This window comes from Protopterus annectens, chromosome 9.part0, assembly GCF_019279795.1.
Source record: "Protopterus annectens isolate FY-2018-M chromosome 9.part0, PAN1.0, whole genome shotgun sequence".
NCBI lineage: Eukaryota > Metazoa > Chordata > Ceratodontiformes > Protopteridae > Protopterus > Protopterus annectens.
In genome coordinates this window covers 560,079,703-560,104,698 of record NC_056743.1, presented here as the reverse complement: position 1 = coordinate 560,104,698, position 24,996 = coordinate 560,079,703, and the positions used below count along the sequence as shown (strand labels likewise).

The window sequence follows — 24,996 nt, the reverse complement described above, 5'->3', positions numbered from 1 at the left end:
TTGTTTTAGACACAAACTGACAAAAGGAATCTGCCCAATGCATCTTGTGTTACCCCTATCAAGACTTCAGTACATTGTTCGAGAATGTCCCCCTCCTGTGATCTGAGTGATCTTGATAGTTTGGGATGTGATGTACAACAAATTCTGCAGGTGACTGGCCTGTTTCTCCCTACAAGACTACTGTAGCTAAGCAGTTTGCTGTCTGATCAAAGAAAACATTGCACAAAAGTGATATTTCAGGACTTGAATGATATTTAGTGGAAGATATCATTGCGACCTAAACTCAGACAAAGGGAAAGTTTTATTTGGTCCTTGTATCACGAATGCTGCAAAGAAGGCATGTTTCAGGTCTGTCTGAAAGATCATTTGCAGATGATGGTATTTGTTGGCAATAGTATGTTTTTACAATCTTAACAGAAGGCACATTGCAGCTGAGATTGCGTTTGTAAGCATCACTACTGATTTGCTCTTTGTATATGCAGTATCAGGGTATCAGTTTTATAATGAATCTATTCTGTTTGTACAGTTGCTGCAGGGCATATTTTCTACCTTATAAATAATTGCATTGTGCTGATTAACATGAATTAATTTTATTTTGTGCATTTAATTTTTCTTAAGTTTACTTTTGATGGGGCACTCTCGAGGCTTACGCAATTTGCTTTGTAAATAAGATTTCATAAAGTAAATAGAACAGAAACAGATATTAGGAAGAACTCCTTTTCCTGCAAATATCTGAAGACTGTGAAGACAGCGTTCAGGGTAGTGGCAGTAGCAACTGGGGTAAAATACAAATAGCAGAGATGACTTTATAAGTCTAAGACAAATGCACTGACTGTGCATACTCATTTTATATTGGCGCTAATATTCAGCTTCAGATAACTTTTTTTTTATCAGATGTTTGAATTGTGCTGCTGTTCATTTGAAATAAACTGTAGTTTTCCCGGATGTTACATCACTATATTTCTCTAGTTTGTTTTCACAGAGGCTACTGTACAATTGCTATTCTAAAAGTAGTCACAACCGAGACTTTCTCTTCCATAATCAGTGACTGCTGTGAAGCAGGAAGTCGGTTCTTACAAGATTATTTAGCCACTTCCTATTTGCAGAAGCTATTTGTTCACTCAGATCAGCTATTTTGTTTGCTTTTCTCCCTTTGCTATAATTCATCTTCTCATTTTCACTTCATTGTCTTTCTTGCTATGATTTTGAAGATGACATTTAAAGTATTTTAAAGTTTTCTACAGCACTGAATGTGCTCCACCTCAGGTTTGAACCACTGGAGTTTGTTGCTTTCAACGTGGACTATATGTTTGTCAGCCAGTGTCATTCTATTTTTCTCCTTCTAGCTCGCTCAAAGAGCATGATGACAGGGGACCATACACTTTCAAGTCAGTCTTCATCCTCAAACTTCCTGGAACAACCGCTGAAGAGAGGGTGGCTAAAGAAACAACGATCCATTGTAAGGCACTGGCAGCCAAGGTTCTTTGTACTGAGGTCGCACACATTGTTTTATTACAAGGATGAAGACGAAGCTAAACCACAGGTAAGACCTTGAAGCATTTAATACTTATATTTGATAGTCAAAATGTTATGCACAGACATTTTTACTCTATTTACAATCCTGCAACTTAAAATTTTGAAGTTAATATTATAAAAAGAATAATACTAGACATAACAGTTTTACTGCTTATTTATATTTTTTTCTGGAAAGAAAAGAAAAGTAAAACCTATGCTTTCCAGTGTGTTATCTACTGTCACTGTAGTTTTCTTTCTTTATATCATTTGTTCTCAGTTTTTATGTTTCTTTTATTTTTTGTAGCCTGAACGGCACCTAGACTGCAGCTGTAAGCTTAGACTACATTATGAACTTAAGAACATAAAGGTGTCCATTGAAAGGCTTAGCCAAATAACCCAGAATAATTGTGATGTCTAAGCCAATATTAGACTGTATTTAAGCAAACTTTATTGCTTCATTAATTTTAGTCACTGCTAAGACATTCTGTATACCTCCCAGCTTGCTACCTAGAGGATTGCAGTAAGAACTTAATAGTTGAGACAGAACAGCAGGAGCATAGTGGTACAGAAAAAAACATGAAGAAAAGTCTTGTTCTCATCAAAGTCACCAAAAGTGGTAATGCTGACTGTAAAACTTAGACTACTGAAGTCACACCATATAACTTTTTCTTATCTGTCAGCAGGTTGGACTTGGTTATATACAACAGAAGGGAATCAGGAAAGGTGTGCGTGTGTGTGTGTGTGTGTGTGTGTGTGTGTGGGTGTGTGTGTGTGATGGTGATTTTGCACATTTAAAGAAAACCTACTTGGGTTTTATTTTAAAGCAATATTTTGATAAAATAATATTTTTTGATGTTGGATTGTGAAGCAAGTCTGCATAAAACAGACCTGTTTCAAATGATTGTCTCTAAATCCAGTGAGTCAGGAAAGCATCTTAAACCCAACCTGTTACTTTACAAACCTGGCAAAATGTGAACTTGTTGAAAAAGATTACTGTAGTATTAAAGTGTAGATATGCATATGCAGCTTATTGGTTTAACCAATATTTCATTAGTCATAATGGAAAATAGGAAAAATGTTGTAAATTTTTATTTTATTTATATAGCATTTTTAAAAGTGCATTCAGTATCTTGAGAGTAACTTTAACATTTTTCTGTAGTACTTGCAAGCAAGTTTGAATGGCTAGCATTTAACTGTCTGGGCCTGGTTAGCATATGGTACTGTGGCCATGGACCCAACACAGATGTGTGCTTGTGTGTGTGTGTGTGTGTGTGTGTGTGTGTGTGTGTGTGTGTGTGTGTGTGTAAATATGTGTGCAGAAAGTTCTGTATAACTTAATTCTATAGAAAATATAAACCTGCATCTCTGCTTTATTAAATTGCTTATTTTGTTTAAGCATTCAGGAATTATTAACTGTCAAAAAATTCTGTTTTCAGAATAATGAATGTTATGGAGAAAATATCTGTTGTGTTATATAACATTATAGGCAATTTTGAGAAAGCATGTCTGACCAGTGAGGTTAATACTGTATAATTCTCAAGCCATTTCCATGACAGTGTTATCCTAGTAGTGGATTAAGTTTGAATTCTCAAGTTTTGACTGCCTGAGCTTCAACTCACCGACAATCGGAATTATTCCTCCATAGGAAATCAATATCAGCGAGTTGTACAAATACTAATTTCTTTTTTGGGGGGAATTTCCCCCTTGTTCAAGTTGGTGCAACTGCAGAGTTGGTATATATAAGTTTGTCAAGCAACAAAAGGAGGGAACACAGTAGAAAGCGACTCCAGCCAGACGTTTATTGAAACAACTCAGAAACATAAAAAATGCATATATCCAAAGTTAAGCGCTTTCACCAATCGTATATAGGCTTCATCAGAACTGATTCATTTTAACAATACACCATTTTAAATAACCTTTTTGGCGCGAAACTGCAAAGGGTTGTTCATCATTCTTAAAGTTGTATGTGCCTTCAATTTGATTAAACAAATGAATTTGTTTGATTTAAAATAAAAATGTGTAAATATATGTGTATATATGTTACTAAAAATACCATTGCCTCCTCTATACACATACTGATTAAGTAACATATAACAACAAAATTCTTTAATATAAAATATGTAACATTCATATTTTAGACTGTACATATACTGTATTAGTAATGTATAGGTTGCAATATTCATATATATAATCGCAAAATCCATTAAAACTTCTGTTATTAAACTCCCTTAATGAAATTATAATTAAATATTGTATGAATAATCATTTAACAATTAATATTGTATATGAAAATGTAACATCTGGCTTAAGGATATATACCTAGGTATCCCCCATTTGTTAAAGGACTCATGGGATTTCTTAAGGAAATATCCCATTCAAATTGATACAAGTAATCTTTATTATGTGACCATAGATGTTATTGATTTATTCTCCTGTATTCCCAATAGGCAAGGTTTGGAAATGTTTTGTGAAAGCATTAGGAAACATACCAACCTTGATTGGGATAGAACATGTCTGATTATGGACTGTATGTCACTAGTTTTGGAGAACAATTTTATACTATTTGAAGGGGAATATTTCAAACAAAGCAAGGGGGTGGCAATGGGTTCAGCAAGTGCCCCTATATTTGCCAACCTTGTAATGTTATATTGGGAAGAAGAAATTTTATTTAAAAGTGAATTTTTTACACATGTCATTCATTATACAAGGTTTTTAGATGATATTTATATTTTATGGAAAGGCAATATGGTGGAGCTGAATGAATTTATAACTTTTATTAACAATAGTAGTGATTTCTTAAAATTTACCCATACCATTAGTAGTAAAGGTTTACCATATCTTGATACTATTGTGTCTCACGATGAAAAAGGTTTCAAATCAAACATTTACAGAAAAAATACTTTCTCCCATGACTATCTACAATATGACAGCAATCATCCTAGGAAGATGCTGCGTAATATTTTCAAGGGTCAAATAATCAGAGCGGCTAGAATGACATCTAGGAATGAAGATATGTTAGCAGAGGTTGAACATATTGCCAATATGTTTACGGAGAGGAAATATAATAAAAAAATGTTACATGATGTCAAACAGTATGTTATATCTCAGAGAGAGACAAAATACCAACCCATTTTAGGTGCTATCATTCCAACAGATCATGAAGAAGAACTAAATAAAATTAGTAAATATAAAAAGGCCTGCATATTACCGTATACTCCTTTTGTAAACACATTTAAGGAAATATTGGAAAAGCATTGGGGTATTTTTCAAGTGAACCCAGAATTATCTAGAATATTAGGGGACAAACCACTTATAGTCTATAAGATGTCACACAATTTGAAGAAAATTTTAGAAATAGGTAAAGAGACTAATTTAAAAAGAGGAGAAGGTGGAATACCAACTTCTACCAAAAGATGTGGAAATTGTAACCAATGTAGGTATATAATGGGACAAACTGAACTTACTTTAGACAATGGTAATAGAACAGTAATTAGGCCTGCCAAGGGTAATTTCAATACACCCTACGTAGTATATATTGCCAAATGTGATGAATGTTCAGCATACTATGTTGGAAAAACTGAGAGGGCTTTTAAAAGGAGAATTTACGACCATTCATATTGTATTATAAGGGAAGACACAAATAATGCACTGTACAGGCATGTGGAAAGTGAGGGTGACCAACACAGTTTCAAATTTGGCATTTTAGAACATATTAAACCAGATTTGAAAGGGGGTAGCATCAAGGATTTATTAAGCTACAAAGAAATATGGTGGCAGTTATTTACAGATGCTGCCACAACACCTGGTTTGAATGACACTATAGCCGTAAAACCCTTGTTAATCAGATAATGAGGCAGTTATTGTCCTCTTGAAATGAACCACTAACATCAAAAGTACTTTTTGTGAAAATATATATTTTTTGCAAAAATATATATTTTTCACAAACGAAAAATTTTTTAAACATAAAATTGTTAATGCTGTTCTGACAATGTTGATTTTTTAATTTTCACTTTTTAGTATTGATTTATACATATTATGAATTTTCAATATTGTATTTTCTAATTGTGAATTTTTAATAACAAATTAATACTGAAATTAGCAGCATAGTATTAGACACACTATAGTGTATACTAATTTTATTATGATATATATTAATTATTCTACATACAATGAAAGTGTTATTTATGGTCAAATAGTCAATAGAACATATGTGAACATATTTTATGAACACATTAATTTTATTGACTAATAATACAATATTATCAACAATCAATTGATTTTGATGATTTTTTATTCACACATTTTTTTATATTTGATCATTCTCCTACACTAATTAATTATTTATAAATACTATCCCCGGGATTCATGAAGCTCGGCGCAAGGCCGGCGTAAGGCTTGCGCCGGCGGTGCAGTGAATAGCCGGCGCAGTAGCGCCATATACATATTAATGAGAGTGCACCGGAACCACAGACACGTGCGTAGTGTATGTGAGCGAGCCCAGGTAGGATGCGTCTGGAGGCGTGTCTAAGCCGGCATGAGGTGAGCAACCTAATGTGCTGACAGCCACGGTCCGCCCATAATAGTAATGGCAGCAGCCAGGTCCCGTGCAGAATGAAACGCACGCAGAGTATGCAACATAGTACCCGTCCCAAATTAACGGAGAAGCAAATACAAGCCATGAAGGCATAAGTGTACCCGTCCAAGGAGCAAAGGATACACATAAGACCGCGTTTGTCCCGCAATGCACCGTCAGTGCTTACACTCAGAGAAGGTGTACAGCAGCATGTCAGCGCGCCGCACCAACATAGGAGCAGCGACTAAGGTCACCACCTGTCCCACTTTGGTTGGGGCAGTCTCTCTATGGCCAGATGTGTCCCGAAAAAACGTATTAAAAATGGCAGATGTGCTAAGATTGTAGGACACAATGATATCCCGTATTTAATGTAATGGTAGCATGAATTGGTTATTTCTGTAACAGAAATACCTAAATGACACAAGAAACAGAATAAGCAAGCAAATTGCCACAACAATAAGCTTTCATTTAGGCAAACAAGTGAAGTTCTATGCTATATAGTGACCGTGTGTATGTGTCGGCCTGTAAAGTCAGATGTGAGTCCCGGAAATATCCCAGATTGGAAACTGGAAAAGGTGGCAACCCCAGTAGCGACATGGGCATGGTCACCAGGGTTACCTGCTGTCCCAATGTGCCATGGACAGTCCCTGATTGGACAGTTGTGTCCCTGCAACAATCGGAAAAATGGAAAATGACCTCCGATCCCCTGCCAAGAAAATTCCATAATATACATGTAATAGTAGCATAAAACATATACATTACGATATGAAACACAGCCATGGCATAAGAAAATGAATAAGGAACCCAAATGCTTACAGAATAAGCTTAAAGTATGGCAAACAAGTGAAGTTCTGTCAACTGCACTAGCCGTGGGTATGTGTAGTCCTGCAAATTCAGAAGTTTCCACATAACATGCCCCACTATGGGCATTGGAAAAGGTGCCAACCATAATGGTCACAAGCAGTAGTGAGAGTACATAGCCGGGTAGCTGTGTTGACATCACAACAGTAAGGAAGCAAGATACCTCAAACACAGGCAAACATGTGCATAGCAACATATCCCACACCCAGCAACGTCTCTGTTGCATACACTGGATGGCGTATGTTGAAGTGTAATATCCAGAAGCAGAACCCATGCATTCAGATGTAATACACAATAGCCTCATTGTACATGTCAGTCCCACCCATGTACACCTTTGCACCCTAACCTGCTAGCATCCGTGTGCAGCTATACACCCACACACAATGTGCATACCTGAAATGTGGTAAGATGTTTGTGTTAGGCAATGCCACGCGGCAAATCGTACCCACATGTCACCAACCCACCTCAGGTACAGATATGTAAATGGCTGCATGTGAATGTGTCTGCAGAATGTGTACATCCGCATGTGGTATGTACCCATCCAAACCATATAGGTTTGCATACGACACGGTGCACATAACTGTACACATGTGGACAAGTCGGGTTGTTGGACCACCGCATCGATGATTAGCTATGCAGTGAAGTCGATCACATATAGCGGAACACGTGCCTACCAAACAGGACGTCCTAACAGGGTGCTACAGGCAAAGAAGGGAAGGTGGGACATCACATGTGGAGAGTAGCGTTGGCGGACGGACAAATACACACGGTCAAGGTAAAGGACGGAACAACATGCATATGGCCGGATGGCTGTTGTTCGAAAAATATATATAGAAACACATATGAAGTGCCAGTTTAGACTCGAAATACTATATAATGCATTGAATTGTACCGTACAATATGGCAGTAGAACTAAGCCTGCATGTAATTGGTGAAGCTAAGCTGTAGTGTGATGGAATTCTGAACCTGGCAGTAAGCAGTACAGCAGGCTTATGTCTGTCAGCATCACTTATTTGCTGGGTTACAGAACAATAAATGTATGTACATGCATAACATCACTCCTTCCCCTGAGGAGGATGGCCTTGTGAGCTCAATCGAAGATAACAGTACAACTCCTTACCAGAGAGACAAAGCAATGTATTAAGAAATTAACTGTCCACTGTATCGGAACAGTCTAGGGTCCTTGAAACAGCTACAATCACAGAAGGACACTGTAATTTACAAGGTGCCTTGCAAGGCTGTGTTATTCTCATGGGAAAACATTTTAAAAGCACGACCCCAGCACCCACGTATGTATAGACTATTGTGGACCATAGTGATGGAAATGCCCTGTGACCGACCACGTCAGTAAGGTGTGCAAAAGCTGATTGTAAACACTATATAAAGAAACTGCTTACTGTATAGAGTCAGACAAAACTCTCATACTTGGACTGTATATTATTTAGCCTGCCTGTGTACACTACTAAAACTTTCCGAACCCGAGCCTCCTGTGTTATTGGCTGTCACGTAGAAAAGCCTACTGATAACTACAGTCTGGTTTTAACAACTTATTTGACATTGTGATCCTTGTAATCCGGAATTCCCTTGGTAAGCTACAGGTCAGAGTGCATGGCTGGTTAGACATCTACGCAGGAGAATTTGCATAAATGGTTCTTCTTGAATGAAAAGACCTCCGACTGAATTGTTGTGTGTAAAGAGGCTGTTTACTGTCTGATCTGTGGCTGAAAAGCGGAAAACTGGATCCCAAGAAGAAATCGTGCAGCCTTAAACAGGAGGCCCAGGTAAGGAGTGTTTGCCTCTTTGTCTCTATTGTAGATCAGGGACCAGACTACTTTGTGTTTCTGTTAATAGTTGTGATAGCGGTCAAGACCTATCCAAATACTGTTAAATCTGAACATAGGTCAGGGGAACACACAGCAGAGTAAATAGTGATTGTAGACAACACAGTGGATACAGGGAAGGAGACACCACGTGGTATGAGAGAAGGGTACGTAGCAGTCGTGTAGAGGATATGGGAGATTATTGAAGAAACAGATCATGTGATCCGCGTTTGACGGGTGACGTGAGGTATATGCAATCGCAGAGAGCACATAATGTGAGTTATGCAGCAAAATGGGGTAATAAATATGACATTGATGGTATATCACACAAAATATCGTTACTGAAACATTGTAATCCCTGAAAATGTGATGCACATGTCCTAGGGTAAACACCTGTCCCACCCTGAGAGGGACAGTCCCTCTTTGGCCAGTTGTGTCCTGCAAACAAACCGAACAAATGGCAAATGTCCTGATATCTCAGGAAAAACATTTCCCAGATATCTTTCAAAATGGTAGCATAAAACAGTAATTTTGTATCTGGAACAACAAAATATCATAATAAACAGAATAAGCAACTGAAATGCTCCAACAATTGGTCGCTCTCCTGGCAAAAAGTGAAATCCTGTCCTATGTACTGGCCGTGGGTATGCTTCTTCCTGGAAAATTACACGTTCCGAACACTAATGTCCCACATTGTGCATCTGAAAAGGTGGCAGCCCTAAGATGTGCAGGTGACAAAACAACGACAATTGGGTATCCGTCATGCACATAGGTGGATTGAGGTAGTGAACCGAAGGGAACAGAACACTACAAATGGCAAAGCATCATACGTACACAGAGAAGATCATAATACAGTAGTACCGATAGCCCCCCCCCCACAACCCCCTAACACCTCCGACACCACATCCAGGATATGAAGCGGGAGGGCAGGCTAGTCCCCACACGTTATCCTGTGGCAACAGAGGTAGCACAACGACCAAATGTAACAGAAGCTATTGAAACCACATCCCGAACTCGTAACATACCTAGGGACACCCGAGTAAGAAGACAGTCACTAGAACAGAGTGAGGATATCTGTCAATTAATTGAAGTACCGAACCCTCATGCAGGACAGGAAGGCCAGGACCCAACCCCTGTAGTGTATAGACCGTGGACACCAGAAGATATCTGTAAAGTCACAGAGGGAATTCCCCATCTACAAAGTAATCGCTATTCACCATGCAATACCCCGTATCTTCTGATCGGAAAACAAAGGGGGAATGGCGGATGGTACAGTATGTACAAGCTGTAAATCATGTAATAATACTTAGGGTAGCGATGGTGCCAGACCCACACACTATATTCAATGCTATGAACACGCCACAGAAGTATCTTACCGTGGTACATATAAGCTATGCTTCCTTTGCAATACCTATACATCCAGATAGTCCGTATTGCTTTGCATGTACATTCAGGGTAACAGATACAGCCATACCCGGCTATCGCGGGGATACTGTGAAAGTACAACGATATTCCCACAGGGGATGGCTAGCTACATTCCGGTGTTAACTCCACCGGGGCCAGTCAAGTTCTACTTCATGTGGATGATATTCTGCTTGCGGCCCCTACCCAGCAGCAATGTATGGAAGATACAATAGCATTATGGAGATATTCAGCAGAACAGGGACATAAAGTAAGCAAGCATAAATTGCAACTACAGAGAATACAGGTCAAGTACCTGGGATATGTGGTATCCAAGTAGGGTAGAACATCACATGACGATAGGAAGGTAGCAATTTCATAAGCACCCAAGCCAACTAACAAGAAGGGAATGAAGTCCTGTCTGGGCCGACTAACATTTGTCAAAGCTGGTTACCAAACAATGCTTTGGAATCCGCTGTATTGTCTGCCTTAATCTTTAATACACCTATGGCAGCACAACACATACTACACTGGATTACAGTAGCAGAAACAGCTTTCTGCAGACTAGAATGATTGATAGCTTCAACATCTGTAGTAGGTCTCCTGAATAATCATAACACATGTTGTCAGACTGTAGATTGTAAGCGGAGATATATGATGTCAGTCTCGATGCAACAGCATGGAAGTCAGCAACACTACATAGCTTACTACTCATTGCAGTTGGACACTGTGGCATGGTCAGTGCCACATTGTGTACAGGCAGTTGTCGTAGCACCCATGGCAGTACAGGCCCGGGCCTTAATGTTACTAGACCACCCTCTCACTGTGAGAATGTCTCATGCAGTTGCGATCAGTCTGCTGCAAGAGAAGATAGCATTCCTGACCCGTGCTAGACATCTGTCTCGTTTGACCCTACCAATGAGTCAACCTCATATGGTGATTGAACGTTGTACAACATGAAACCTATCAACGTCACGTCCGACACCTGTGTATGGCACACCACACAGTTGCCTATACGAAATGGATTAAATAACTACACACAGACATGATATCACTGATATACCCTTAGATGATGCAGAGGTGACAGTTAATGTGTACGGATCATGTAGACAGAGTCCTACAGGAACGAATCAAGTAGGTTATGCAGTAGTTATTGATAATGAGATTGTAGACGGCCAAACCCTGCAGCATAACGTGTCTGCTCAAGCAGCAGAATAGATAGCTTTAAGACGTGCTTGTACTGTAGCGGAAAACTGATGTGTGGACATATGTCCCGATAGTCAGTATGTTGTCTGTACAGTGCATGTTTATGAGCAGCTGTGGAAGAATAGGGGAATGATAACATCCACCGGTAAACCGATTAATCATGCGCAATTGATCCTGAATGCATTAGACTCCATTCAGTTACCCACTAAAGTAGGTAATTGTAAATGTGCAGGTCATAGAAAGCAACAGGATAACAGTAGGAAAGGTAAGGCATGAGCTCATGCATCTGCAAAACAAGCAGCCTCACAGTTGGAAAGTGTTTGTGTGAATGAGGAATGACAAACCTCAGACAGTTTAGAAGTAGAAATTTTACAAACAATGCAAACATCAACTACGAAAGCAGAAAAGCCGACGTGGGTATGACGAAGAGCAATCCTTGAATACGGACTGCACATATCCACAGTGATAAAGCCAATATTAACGTCTAATGTATTCAGATATGCGGCTTTGTGGAGCCATGGGTAGAGACATGTCTCAAGAGAGGGGATGGTACATTTGGTTAACAGAATACCCCTAACATACGGAATTACGAACCACATACAAACATCATGAGCAGCGTGTCACATTTGCAGTAGATATCATGCACAGGGAGCATTTAAACCAAAGGGAGTGAGTTTACCCACACCACCATAACTGTTCCGTACTATTTGTATGGAGTTCATACATCTGAATAAATGTGAAGGGAACAAATACTGTTTAGTGATTACACATATATATAATCAAAATGGGTAGAAGCATTCCCAACCATGAATCCGGATGCAGCAGCAGTGGCAAAGGTGCCAGTTAAATAAAGTATCCCTAGATCTGGCATGCTGTAAAGAAGCTACAGTGACAATAGAACACATGTAGTGAACCAGACAATCACGCAACCTAGGGGATTAGTTTGTATTACCATGAATGTAAATTGCATGTACAACCCACAGTCAGCATGACTGCTGGCGCCATAAAATGGGATCCCGAGAAATAAGTAGAGGAGGTTGGTGGGTGACATCCAGACGAGTTACATGTGCTGTCTACCTCTAGCATTGCTGAGCATGACAACAGTTCCAAATGTAAAGTGCTGCACCCACTTCGAAGTAGTATGTGGAATGGCATATCATGTGCCAGAGTGGAAAGCTGTCATGCCTGCAGAGCCGGAGGTCGATGACTCATTAGCAGGTGACATGAGAGGATTGTTAACCAATAACACTGTTCTTCAGTTACAGTCTTTTACAGATAAAGAGCAAACGAAGACGGACACATAGCTGACACCAGTATCCTGTGTGTATGTCACTGTTATCCAAAGAACATTATTGCCAAGTGGAAATTGTGAAGGTCTGTACCGGGTACTGTTGGCAACGCCTACTGCAGTAAAGTTTGCAGAGAGGTCGTCCTGGGTCCACCTCACATTTTCCAAACCGGTAAAGGATATCAAGTCTGATTGACATCTTGTAGCTGATATACCAAAGAGCCTGAATCACCCGGGCAAGACTGTATAACAATACAAAGCAACCCCAAAGACATTTTGTTTGCTGTCCTAATGATTATACACCTATTAACCATGTTTGTGTTTACTTTACATTTGCTGGGACCTTACCTGCATATAACTACACGGATACAAATACCGATACGTGATGAACTGGCCACAGAGTGTCTTCCACACTTCAACAGATACCTAGGCATGACGCGTGTGCATATAGAGACTATGAACACTTTAAATTGCTGTGTTTGTACTGCCATACCTACATCATATGGAGGACTTCCGATGCATGTTGTCCCCTTGGGGATAGATTGAGACTTGTGAATATTTACACTTTGATACAGGTTCTGTGAGATCACAGGACAACGTGGCAATGTACTTACCTGTTACACAAAAAGGAATTGTATGTTATCATAAACATGATACAGTTTCAGTTGGTGGGAGTATTTGTAACATAACTGTGTCTTACGAATGTCATATAACAGCCAAAGATCACAGTACTACTTGTAGCACCATTCATTATTTGTATTGAAACATCATGAGAACAATGTGGAAGGATGTGCATAAACATCCTGAATTGTATAAACAGTCCTCTGTTAGAGACAGGAAAATGTTACATGCAGAGGTAACCCGCATCAGTAGTAAAGTAGAATATTGTTATGTTGTTTGTGGGAAATAAGCATATCAATGGTTACCTGGGAATTGGTCCGGCAGTTGTTATTTGGGTTATCTGGCTCCAGTCACATGACATACTGCACAATTGCCTCTGGGTGCGAAACGAACTATAACACATATAGCTCGAAGAACAGGGAACACAGTCGAGAAACCTACTAATCCAGTGGGTGAAATGGAAGCTGTTCTGACATTCCAGTCTTCTGCAAGAGATAAAGGAATATCGATTCATATGGACTTGAGTGACAGCGTCATAACCTGGGCTGGAACACTCCCAGCTTGTGGAGTAGTGAAATCAATCAGGGAACAGAGGAAGTTATCAAAACCTGTCGGAGGAAGGATGAATGTGACTTTCCGCTCTTGAACTTGTGACTGATGAACTGGATGCAATGAGAACTGTTGTGTCACAAAATGTAATAGCGCACGACTGCACCGTGGCGCTGAGAATTGGTACGTGCGCGCTTATTGAAGAAGATCGCTGTGTCCAACTACCACATGAAGAGACCAAAATCAACGCCCACCTAGAGGTAATACAGCAGGTGTCATCCATGGCGGAACCAGGCCCAAACCCACTGACGAACCATTTCCACAAACCATTGGGTGGATGGGGTCAGTCATACTGAATATCATGATTGCCATTTGTGTTGTTCTGCTCATATTGGGAGCATGTGTCTATTGTGGGATACTTTGCATGTAAGTATTAGTCAGGGACTCTGGCGACATATCTGTACCCGAGACTATGTATCAAGACCTGTAGTGGTATTTGTCAATAGAAAATGCAATCCTTCTTGAAATGTACAACAAATTACTTGCCTAGTTAAACGCGTTCCACAGAGGAAGAGGCTAGGGAATGAAATAATGTTGTATATGTTTCTGGATAGAGTAGAAGCAATCAAAGGAGGGAGAATGTTAGCAAAATACATATTTAAACATATATATGACGTGCAACTTTAGAAGCAAATAGTGTATGATGCATATTATTCTACCTTACAATATGGCAGTACAGCTTATCATGCATGTAATTGCCTGTAGTGTAGCTGTAGTGTGATTGAACCCTGACCCTAGCAGTAACCAGTGCAGCAGGTGTATGTCATTCAGCATTAGTCATCTGCTCGGTTAGAGAATAATACATGTATGTACAGGTATATCTGTCATCCTTCCACTGAGGAGGATAGGCTTGTGAGCTCTAACACAGAGTACAGCTGCTCAGCAGAGAGACAAAGGAACCTAGTAGGAAATGGAGTGAGGACTGGATCTGAACAGTGTTGGAACCGTGACAGAGCAGAAGTAACCGTAGTACAGTCTAATTGAATATGTGGCTCGCAAGGTTGTGCTATCCTCATGGGAAAACATTTAATAAGCATTACCTGAGCACTGTTGTAGGAATACAACGTTCTGGACTCTAGCGATGTAAATGCCTTGTGACTGACCACATCATTAATGTGTGCAAAAGATGATAGTATACAGAATGCTCATACAGATGTAACATGTATAGAGTTAAACAAATGTCTAAACTTTTACTGCATACTTCTTTGCCTCCTGCTGCACAGTAGTAAAACGTTATTAATCTCAGCTTCCTGTGTTATTGACTGTCATTGTGAAAATACGAATGAGTGTTACAGTTTGATTTAAAAGAATTAATTGACAGATGTGTACGTTCTAGCATGGGAATAGGTCAAGCCAACCATCACAATGTCCATGTGTACCACATACAAACAGCCAGTAACACGCAGTAGTAGTGCATGAAGGCATACACGACTGTGGGAATAGTACAGGACATATGGCACGTGCCAAGTGCAGATGCATGACACAAACCCCAGGATGGGTGTCCCTGCAAAGAGGAACATGTGCCAACTACACCTCCCACAGATGTACCGGCAATAAAAACACATGGCAAACACACAGACACACTACTGTCCAACACATGACTGCAACGGAGCCTGGCCAAACACCAACATGAAGCATGCACAAACAGGGACTTGAGTAATGTTTGCCTTAACACCCCCCCCATAGGCCAAAGAAGAATAGAATGGACATATGCATGTAATGTTGTGAAGGATGTGTGGTAGTCCTCAGTATCACAGTGTTAGGGACACAGATACACTGTCATCAACAGTGACGTATGTGCACTGTACACAGCATACCTGCATGTAATACAGAGGACAATCATGTGCCACAGAAATATACACTGGAGAAAGAGTATAGTGGATAGACAATTGTAAATGTGACAAACTATGAATATAGGTTCATACGTCCATAGGTACAGGGTAGGCCATCGTCCCAGGTTCAGCCATAATACTACACCATAGTTAGGATGACTTTGCCAACCTTCTGTGCTTCAGATAAAATACTCATGATATTGCTGTACCTCCGTCAAGCACTGATAATGATGTAATCCCTGGCCTATACCTGCAATTCTCCATCCAATGGACAACATACCCGCGAACAAGGCTAGGAAGGATCTCTGTCTCACATGTACTGTGATGTAGATCCACAGCATAATGAGTGTCTGGGTGATATATGTGTCACTCAAACACATCCCATTAATGACCGTGACAAGGTAAATGTCACCTGCCCTAGTGGTTCTGAGGGATGCAGATACAGTAGGTGAAGCATACACATGACATATGGGTTGACATGGCCTTGTATGTCAGGCACAGGTCAACACTAAACAGCAGGTATGTGACGTAATGTGGCAGGGGTCCTACAAGTGGGGCAGCATTACACAAAATGATGTCATCCTGCATCTGTACAACAATTAACCTATGTGGGCTTCCCAGCTGCTGTAGGTGTATGGTCAGATACAGTCTGAATGGGGCAATGTAGTAGATCATAGGTGTAACACGTAATGGGTACAAGGAGACAATGACCTAGCCTGATGTAGATGTGAATCCCTGCACAAACAGGTGGGCAATGTAGAAGTCCCACACAACCACGATAGCAACGTGTGTGTGGAATGAATGGTGACCGACAAACTCTGTCCCCTGATCCCTGGTAATCACCCCTGTGCTGAGTGTACAGCCACCTATATGCTGGACAGGGGTGACCTAGTAGTTCTCCACAGGTATGATGTTGCATTACGTCGCATGTAGCTGTGGGACATGTCCCTGACAGCAGATATGCATACCTGGGAGGCCCCTTCGAAGGATATCTGTGTCAGATGTCCATCCCACTATGGCACCTGTTTTGCAGTCATCTACAAACACTGTTGCCCATAGCACCCCTGTGTGTGCCTGTACCGTGAAAATGTAGGTGTATGACAGGAGTGCACCCATGGAAGGGCCCCATGGGACACCACTTGTGACAGGCAGTAGGTCTGACATGCTGCCAGCAACTATGACCGTGTGGGTTGTGTCACATAGACAGTTTACAACACATTCTGTGATGTACGTGTTCACATCCCAGCCAATGGGTTTATCAACGATACCTGAGGGGTAATGTGATGAAGGCCTTTGCCAGGTCGAGGTAGGCTGTATGGACTGCAACACCCCATCAATGGCCTCGGTGACTGTCCCAAACTGTCAACCATGCTTTAAAGGCATGAACCGCCCTGAACAAGACAAACCGTGTGTGATGCAAAGTATGTATGTCCCCTATGCAGTCATGTACGAGCCGCAGTATGATCCCTCCCCATGTCTTTGCAGATAGGTCTCCTCAGGGTAATGGGACAGTAATAACCAGCCTCAGTGGAGGTATTGGCCCTGTGACGTGGGACTACAGTTGCCATGTGACACAACCTGGGTACCCTACCTGAGGTGAGGCTACAAAGACATAGCTGTCCTAACTGTGGGTCCAATTCCTAAATGAGATAGTGGAGTACACAGCGGGGTCACCAGCTGGTCTCATGGATGCTATGTCCACTACCCTGGAGAGAGCATGTCCCACCTGTGTGTCACAGAACATTTGGTGACCACAAACCGCTGGTACACACATCTCCTCATGTGTGGGGAGGGTGTGGAGATGTCCTCACTGGACTTGTCAGCCTGTATGTTGGCAATGTGTGTATGTTGAGTAAACCCCACCTCTATGTGAACCCAGTCAGAGCATATGTGGGAGTGAGCTCCCAGGTGTTGAGCATAGCAACTGAAGGTGGTATGATTGTTAGCCAGGTCCATGTAGGTATATCTGTGGAATGTGCCCTGGACAATTTCATGACAGTGTGTAACTCTACACATATGATGACCAAGGGTGTCATACCTCACAAGGTGTCTGCTCCACCTTGTAGTAGCCACCTCCTCGTGTTGTACATCCTGTGTATGGCTGGGGTACACCACACTGGATGCTTGGCATTGGTACAATGAACCACAGTTGGGTAAGTGAATGCCTGGTTCATGCAGTCCTGTAGGTACTGGTAGATGGCAAATGTGATTGATGCAGTGGCTGCAGTACTGTCGACCACTGGCTCAGGGTCCTTAAAGGAGACCACAGTAGTGTGCAGAAATGTGTAGTCTGCCTCTGAGCAAGCAATGTGTATGGTAACTGGCAACACTCACAGCAACGGATGCCAAAAGCAGAAGCCAATGTCCAAATAACATAGATTAACTTCTGCATGACAATATGTCTTATCATACATGTATTGACACGTGTCTGCTAATTACAATTGCAAATGGCCGGTAAGACCGGCCTAAAGTCCCCGTGATTTACACAGTCCGGAGGTGTTGTTCCGATAATAAAGTGGCAATACCTTCCAATCGTGACCTCTGGGTATGACAGTGTTTGTTAACCTACAACATTGGATGTACACCATTGGGTTGTGGTATCGGAAAACATGGTTCCTGTAGCACTACACAGTATGGGTAGTCAAGCAGACATCTGCGATTGTTGAACACACAGCATCAGTGAAACCCACTGCTCACAAGGACACAGTCTGACAAGCTCTACACTTTACATATGCACAGTGGTGTCCATTGTAGGACCCAAAAATTGTGGAATGAACAGAATAATGTCTTATTTCAATGCGTACCTGAACTCATTGTCATCACAGGTACACATATGCACCGCAAGCGTGTTTAATGTTGCTGATAGCTGTCCATGTAATGCAGCACAGATGCACAGAAATACCCAGGGTACCGGGTCCATAGAACTGCGTCCACATCACAGTCCCGCATGCATGAAGGATGTGTAATGGGTACTGTCGATTGTTGCAGTCAAGGGATTCTGGGTATGTAGACTGTGGTCTCGGTGTTGTTTCGCAGGCAATCCTTTGTCCCGCCCCGTGGGAGGGATGTGTGCGTAGCACCTGCCTTACTCTCCGCTAATAATGCAAACCATCCACCGGAGAATGCTAAATGCAGGTGTGGAATGTGTACAGCCCTATACTAGTGTCCAGTAGGCAATTGTCATGGATGGACAACCGTATGGCCAAGATGGCACCCACAACTGCAAACCGGGAAATTACACAGCTGCGGTAAGGCATAACACAGGAAATACACATAGGGACTACAGTTGACATTCCACATACACAGTCGGACCGCCGTGCCAACACCGGCGTACACAGCACTCAATCTGCCAGCAACAGAATGAGGAGCACCCGCTACCATACAGCGGAACAGATGTGCGACCTGTGGAACACATACTAATGGCACACACACAACGTCAAGTAGGATATGTAAACTATGGCATTCCCACCTATGAAGACAACATGGTTAAATGAATATATAGGTGATCAACATGTTCTGGTGGTGTTATATTGGAAATACAGTGACGGATATGTCCCATTGGGATGTCTGAGGTTCATATGAAGCAGTTGCTAACCAGCATCTTTGGATGTATGACATTTGTTCACAGTACTAAATCACCTGGTTATGTAGCACCATCTAGAATGGGTAGTCAAACACACATCAGCGATTGGGGAACATACACCAGCAGTGAAAAGCACTAGGCAGGTGGACACAGTCCAGCAACATCTAACTTGACATATGCACATCGGTGTCCATTGTAGGACCCAAAAATTCCACTCGTGGAATGCCTGCTAGCTTCCTGCATTACTCACGTGATCTCATTGTCGTCACCACGCCACAGGTACACATATGCACCGCAAGCGTGTTCAATGTTGATGATAGCTGTCCATGAAATGCAGCACACATGCACAGAAATACCCACGGTACCGGGTCCATAGAACTGCGTCCACATCAAAGTCCCGCACACATGACGGATGTGTAATGGGTACTGTCGACTGTTGCAGTCAAGGGAGTCTGGGTATGTAGAATCTGGCCTCGGTGTTGTTTCGCAGGCAATCCTTTGTTCCGCCCCGTGGGAGGGATGTGTGCGTAGCACCTGCCTTACTCTCCGCTACTAATGCAAACCATCTACCGGAGAATGCAAAATGCAGGTGTGAAATGTGTACAGCCCTATACCAGTGTCCAGTAGGCAATTCACATGGATGGACAACCGTATGACTAAGATGGCACCCATAACTGCAAATCCGGTGGAATAACACTGCCGTAGTAAGGCATTACACAAGTAATACACATAGGGACTACAGTTGACATTCCCCATACAACAAACACAGACAACCAGCCGATGAAGTCCAAAGCAAAGGCGGGGTACTGTACACACCGTCAGTGACCACTCAGAGCACACCAGGAATTAAATGCAGTCACCATAGTTTATATAAGCTGTTTTCGTCTGCTCCATAAGCAGACTTATTCAGAATACATACAATGCAGTCCAACCTACTACATTTACAACCCTTAATTGGTCAGTAAATTAGATGTGCTAGGTATTAATTACATGCCTTAAAGGCAAACAAGCAAACAAACTTTACTTGGGTTACAGATTCCACACAGTGAGGACATCAGACATTGCTTCGAAAGGTACATTCTTCATAGAAATATAGAAATATATGTATATATATGAAAGATGAACCAACAGAATGTTTTCCAAATGTCTGACTGTGTAAGCTACATATATATGTTCTACGGAATGTGCCAATATATTAACAGAACTGCAGACACCTAGTAATATAAATGAACCATAATATATACAGATAATCCGTATGATTATGAATAATGTAGAATAGACCAACGAAATATAAAGATTCACAATGTGCAATATTCATTTGTGTAAATATTCATTTAGAAGGTTACTTAAATAAATCAATTCAGACATCCATGTCAAACTACTAACACAAGGCCAGCGAGGTGCTTGCCCTCACCTGTACTGGGATGTTGTTCCACAGCATAGTGAGTGTCTGGGTGATGAATCTGTCCCAACAACACGTTCTATTAATGACAGTGCCAAGGTGTATGTCACCTGCCCTTGTGGTTCTGAGGGATCTAACTTCTTTAGGTGAAGCATAGTCATCAGATCTGGGTTCGACATGGCCTTGTATGCCAGGCACAGGTCACCTCTGGGCAAGTGGTATGCAACTGTATACAGCTGGAATTCTTTCAGTTGGTCAGTATAACACATATTCCTGACACCCTGCATCTGTTTGTTGATGAACTGTTGGTGCCTTTCCAGCTGCTGCAGGTGTTGGGTCAGATACATTCTGGACAGGGCATTGTACCCAATCATAGGTCTAATGAGTGATGAGTACAAGGGGACAATGACCTCCCCTGATCTACATGTGAATCCCTTCATGATGATGTGGGCAATGTGGAAGGTCTACCTAACTACATTAGCAACGTGTGTGTCTAACGAACGGTTAACAACAACCCGGGTCCCCAGATCCCTGGTAACTCCCTCTGTGCTCAGTGGATTGCCACCTATATGGTAGCTAGGGGTAACCTTGTTCTTCCCGAAGGGTATGACTATGCATTTCCTGGCATTTAGCTGTAGGCCATGTGTCTGGCACCACTTATCCACATCTGTGAGGCACTCCTGAAGGATATCTGTGTCAGATGTGTGTCTGACTATGGCACCCAGTTTGCAGTCATCTGCAAACATTGTCACCCATAACCCCCCTGTGTTTGCCTGTACGTTGGTAACGTAGATGCTGGAAAATAGTGGACCCAGGACTGAGCCCCATGGGACACCACCTGTGACTGGCTGTGAGTATGACATGGCGCCAGCAACTATGACCATGTGTGTTCTGTGACTTAGCCAGTTTGCAACCCATATGGCGATGTATGGATTTACGTTCAAGATGACGGGTTTATCAATGATACCCGAGGGGGGTATTGTGTTGAAGGCCTTTGCCAGGTTGAGGTAGGCTGTATGGACTGCTTTACCGTCATCAATGGCCTTGGTGACTGATCCTACAAAGTCAAACACGTGTAAAAGGCATGATCTGACTTTGACCAAGCTAAACTGGGTTGTATCCAAAGTATGCGAGTCCCCTATGTCTTTATCTATGAGTTCCATTATGATCCTTCTCCATGGCTTTGCAGATAAGGCTTGTCAAGCTAATGGGATGGTAATAACCAGGGTCAGTGGAGGCACCATCTATGTGAAGTGTGACTACAGTCGCCTTGTGCTACTACTCGGGTATGTATCCTGAGGTGAGGCTAAGATTAAACAGCTGTCCTAAGTGTGGGTTTAATTCCCCATAGAGTTCATGGAGTACACAGCTGGGACACCATGTGGTCCCATGGATGCTGTGTTGACTGCCTTGGAGACAGCATTTCCCACCTGTGCGTTACAGATGTTCCAGGATCTACAAGTCTCAGGTATAGATAACTCTCCATGTGGGGGGGAGGGGAGCAAATGTTAGCACTGAACATGTCAGCCAGTATGCTGGCAATGTGTGTAGGTTCAGTCATCTTCACATCATTGTGAACCCGGTTAGAGCATATCTGGGAGTGTCCTCCCAGGTGTCCAACATAGCTAAAGAAGGACTTATGAATGTCTGTTGAGTCCTTGTTAATGTCTCTGTTGAATTTCCCTGGATGATTTCATGACAGCTTGTAGTTCTTCACATATAATGAGCAAGGGTGTGTTACCTTACAAGTATTCCGCTTTAACTTGTAGTATCTACCTCCTGTCGTTGTACAGCTTGTTCATGGCTGGGGTCCACCAGACTGCATGCTTGTCTGTGGTACAAAGAGTCTCAGTTTTGTATGGGATTGCCTGATCCATGCAGTCCTGTAGGTGCTGGTGGAAGGCATATGTACGTGATTCAGCGGTTTGAGTGATGTTCACCACTGGCTCAGGGGCCTTAAAGGAGACCACAGTAGTGTTCAGAAGTGTGAAATCGGCGTTTGAGAAAGGCATATGTATGGTAACCGCACCACTGTACACATGGAACATCATGGCAATACACCACGGCTGGATGTGGGTAATGCTGGACATACCCACGGCAGGCGTGGCGTTCGAGTCCGATGCCGAGGGACCACACACATAGCCGGCCTTAGGCATAGGCCAAGTAGGCAGCCGTCTAGGGCGTTGCTCTACTCGGGCACCTTTCCAGACTTTGTTTGGTGTAGGTAGACCAGGAGGGGGCGGGTGATGTCGCGGTGGCAACTTCTGCCTAGGGCACCACTTAATCTAAGGCCACTCTTACCGTGGGTAATACAGCAGTACCCACACACAGTCGCGGATCATTGCTAGTCTGCCATATCACCTATGGCAAGAAACCATATATTCCCAGACATAATGGCACAGCATAATGCCTGTCCGCCCAAACGCAGACATACGTCACCTGGCGGTGCGGACGTACTTCGCGAGATGTCCGTTACCAATGTCGACATTGTCTCGCTTTGTGAAACAAACTCCACATAGCGATTCAATACTAAACAGCGACGGAGAACCCGATGTCCCCGTGGCTGAGCTGTTCAACCTGTTCCGCCATGTTAAATGTGTGTAGCACAGCGGAACCGGCCCAAACCAAGCAATGGACATGTCTGTGGCTCAGTGAAAGCCGTCACGCAATGGTAAACCCATGTAATATTGCGACACAGGTCATACATACCGAGGGTTAGTAATGGAAATAGGTCCCTTCGACCAGACCGTGTGCAATTAGTATAACAAGATCTACAACGGGTACACCGGCCAATCGGCGCACACGGTTATGAATAATTGGGGGGGGGTGACATGGTACCATAGACACGGACAAAACGTGCCCATGTGACTCATCTAACATTCGTACATGGTCAGGGCAGTTCCGTACACTGGGCGGACAAGACCAAACCCAAAGCACCACAGCAACACCCTGACAATCGAAGGCCTGTATGCGTAGGGGATATAAGCACCTGTCATCTGAACATCCCTGCGGTCACCACATATGCATCCTGGCCCATGAGCGAGGGGGAATAAGGAATGTTTAACATGCAGTACCGCACCTTTCCCAGCAGGAGAATGGATGCCTGTGACGTGCGTGAGTGCGGGGGGGGGGATATGTAAATGTACTTAAGTACCATGGGTATGCATATTAATGACACCGAACAGCTAACGTGTAGTGGTCACAGTAACTGGCAAACGTGAATGCAGTCACGTTTGAATTACGACTATGGAACATATAGATGTGAACGATGTGCGTATGCTTCCATGCTGCAAAGACTGTTACATGTATAAAGTTGTAAGTGCGTTCTGCACACGTCCGTCAACCGGATCAGACATATGTTACCGGAATAGTCACAACTAACACAACACACGTAACCACACAGACCCAGTAAACATATATAAACAGAATACGGATATGCATGTGCGCCTGCGCGTAACCCACAATTAGGAAATGCGAGTGTGCATGTGCGTGTGTGATCCACTGGAAGCAGGGAAGGTTAAGGATGTGTCCTCCACTCATTTACATTCATAATTGTAAAACATATGCTTAAATAGTACTTACTGATTCCATGCTTTGGAATCGTAATGCTACAATTATACACATTGATATAAAATATCCTGATCAACACACTACATTCTAAGGTTTACTCACAACAATTATCAACTATGTTTCAAGATACTGATTGTATTGACCAATATTGTATTTATATTAACACATTGTTGTCGTATTATTGTTTCCATGAAGTAATGTATGCAACACTGATTTGTATATGTCACGTTATAATCAAGACTTGTAGCACTGTCCACTTAACTATGAGCAGGTTTATTGATTATTTGACTTTAAACTGACTCTGAAGGAAGTGTATAAGGGACAACTATGTAATGCATTTCGTGCTCCGATGATGCCCCATGTTAGTAGGTGAAAGAGCTCAGTATCGTTTGACTGTGGAGTCGTATCGTTTTTGTCATTGTCTGTTTTGGCCGATATATGTTCAATAATGTCGTTTATGAAGATGGGCAGGATGCAAGGTTTGCTGTATTTCCGCTTACTGGCACGTGGATATAGATAGGCCAAGTAATACATAATATGGGTAGTCAAGCAGACATCCACGATTGGGGAACATACAGCGGCAGTCAAAACCACTGGCCAGATGGTGACAGTCCAACACGTTCTACACTTTACATATGCACATCGGTGTCCATCGTAGGACTCCAAATATAGTTGTGTTTACACCTTCGAGTCGTTGGGATCGGCCAGACAGAGT

General features: G+C 42.2%; 1 protein-coding gene across 2 annotated transcripts in view; it reads left to right on the top strand.

Moving 5' to 3' along the window:
• ARHGAP25 (Rho GTPase activating protein 25) overlaps nucleotides 1–24,996 on the top strand; it is a 913,359-nt gene that overhangs the window by 351,061 nt on the left and 537,302 nt on the right. Inside the window, exons 1-2 of one of the 2 annotated variants that reach the window (XM_044083090.1) lie at nucleotides 1,115–1,266; nucleotides 1,347–1,543. In XM_044083090.1, coding sequence (XP_043939025.1) covers nucleotides 1,251–1,266; nucleotides 1,347–1,543 — 213 coding nt within the window. In that variant the 5' untranslated portion in view covers nucleotides 1,115–1,250. Of the gene's footprint in view, nucleotides 1–1,114; nucleotides 1,267–1,346; nucleotides 1,544–24,996 lie in introns of those variants that run through there. The other variant, XM_044083089.1, reaches the window with a different exon arrangement.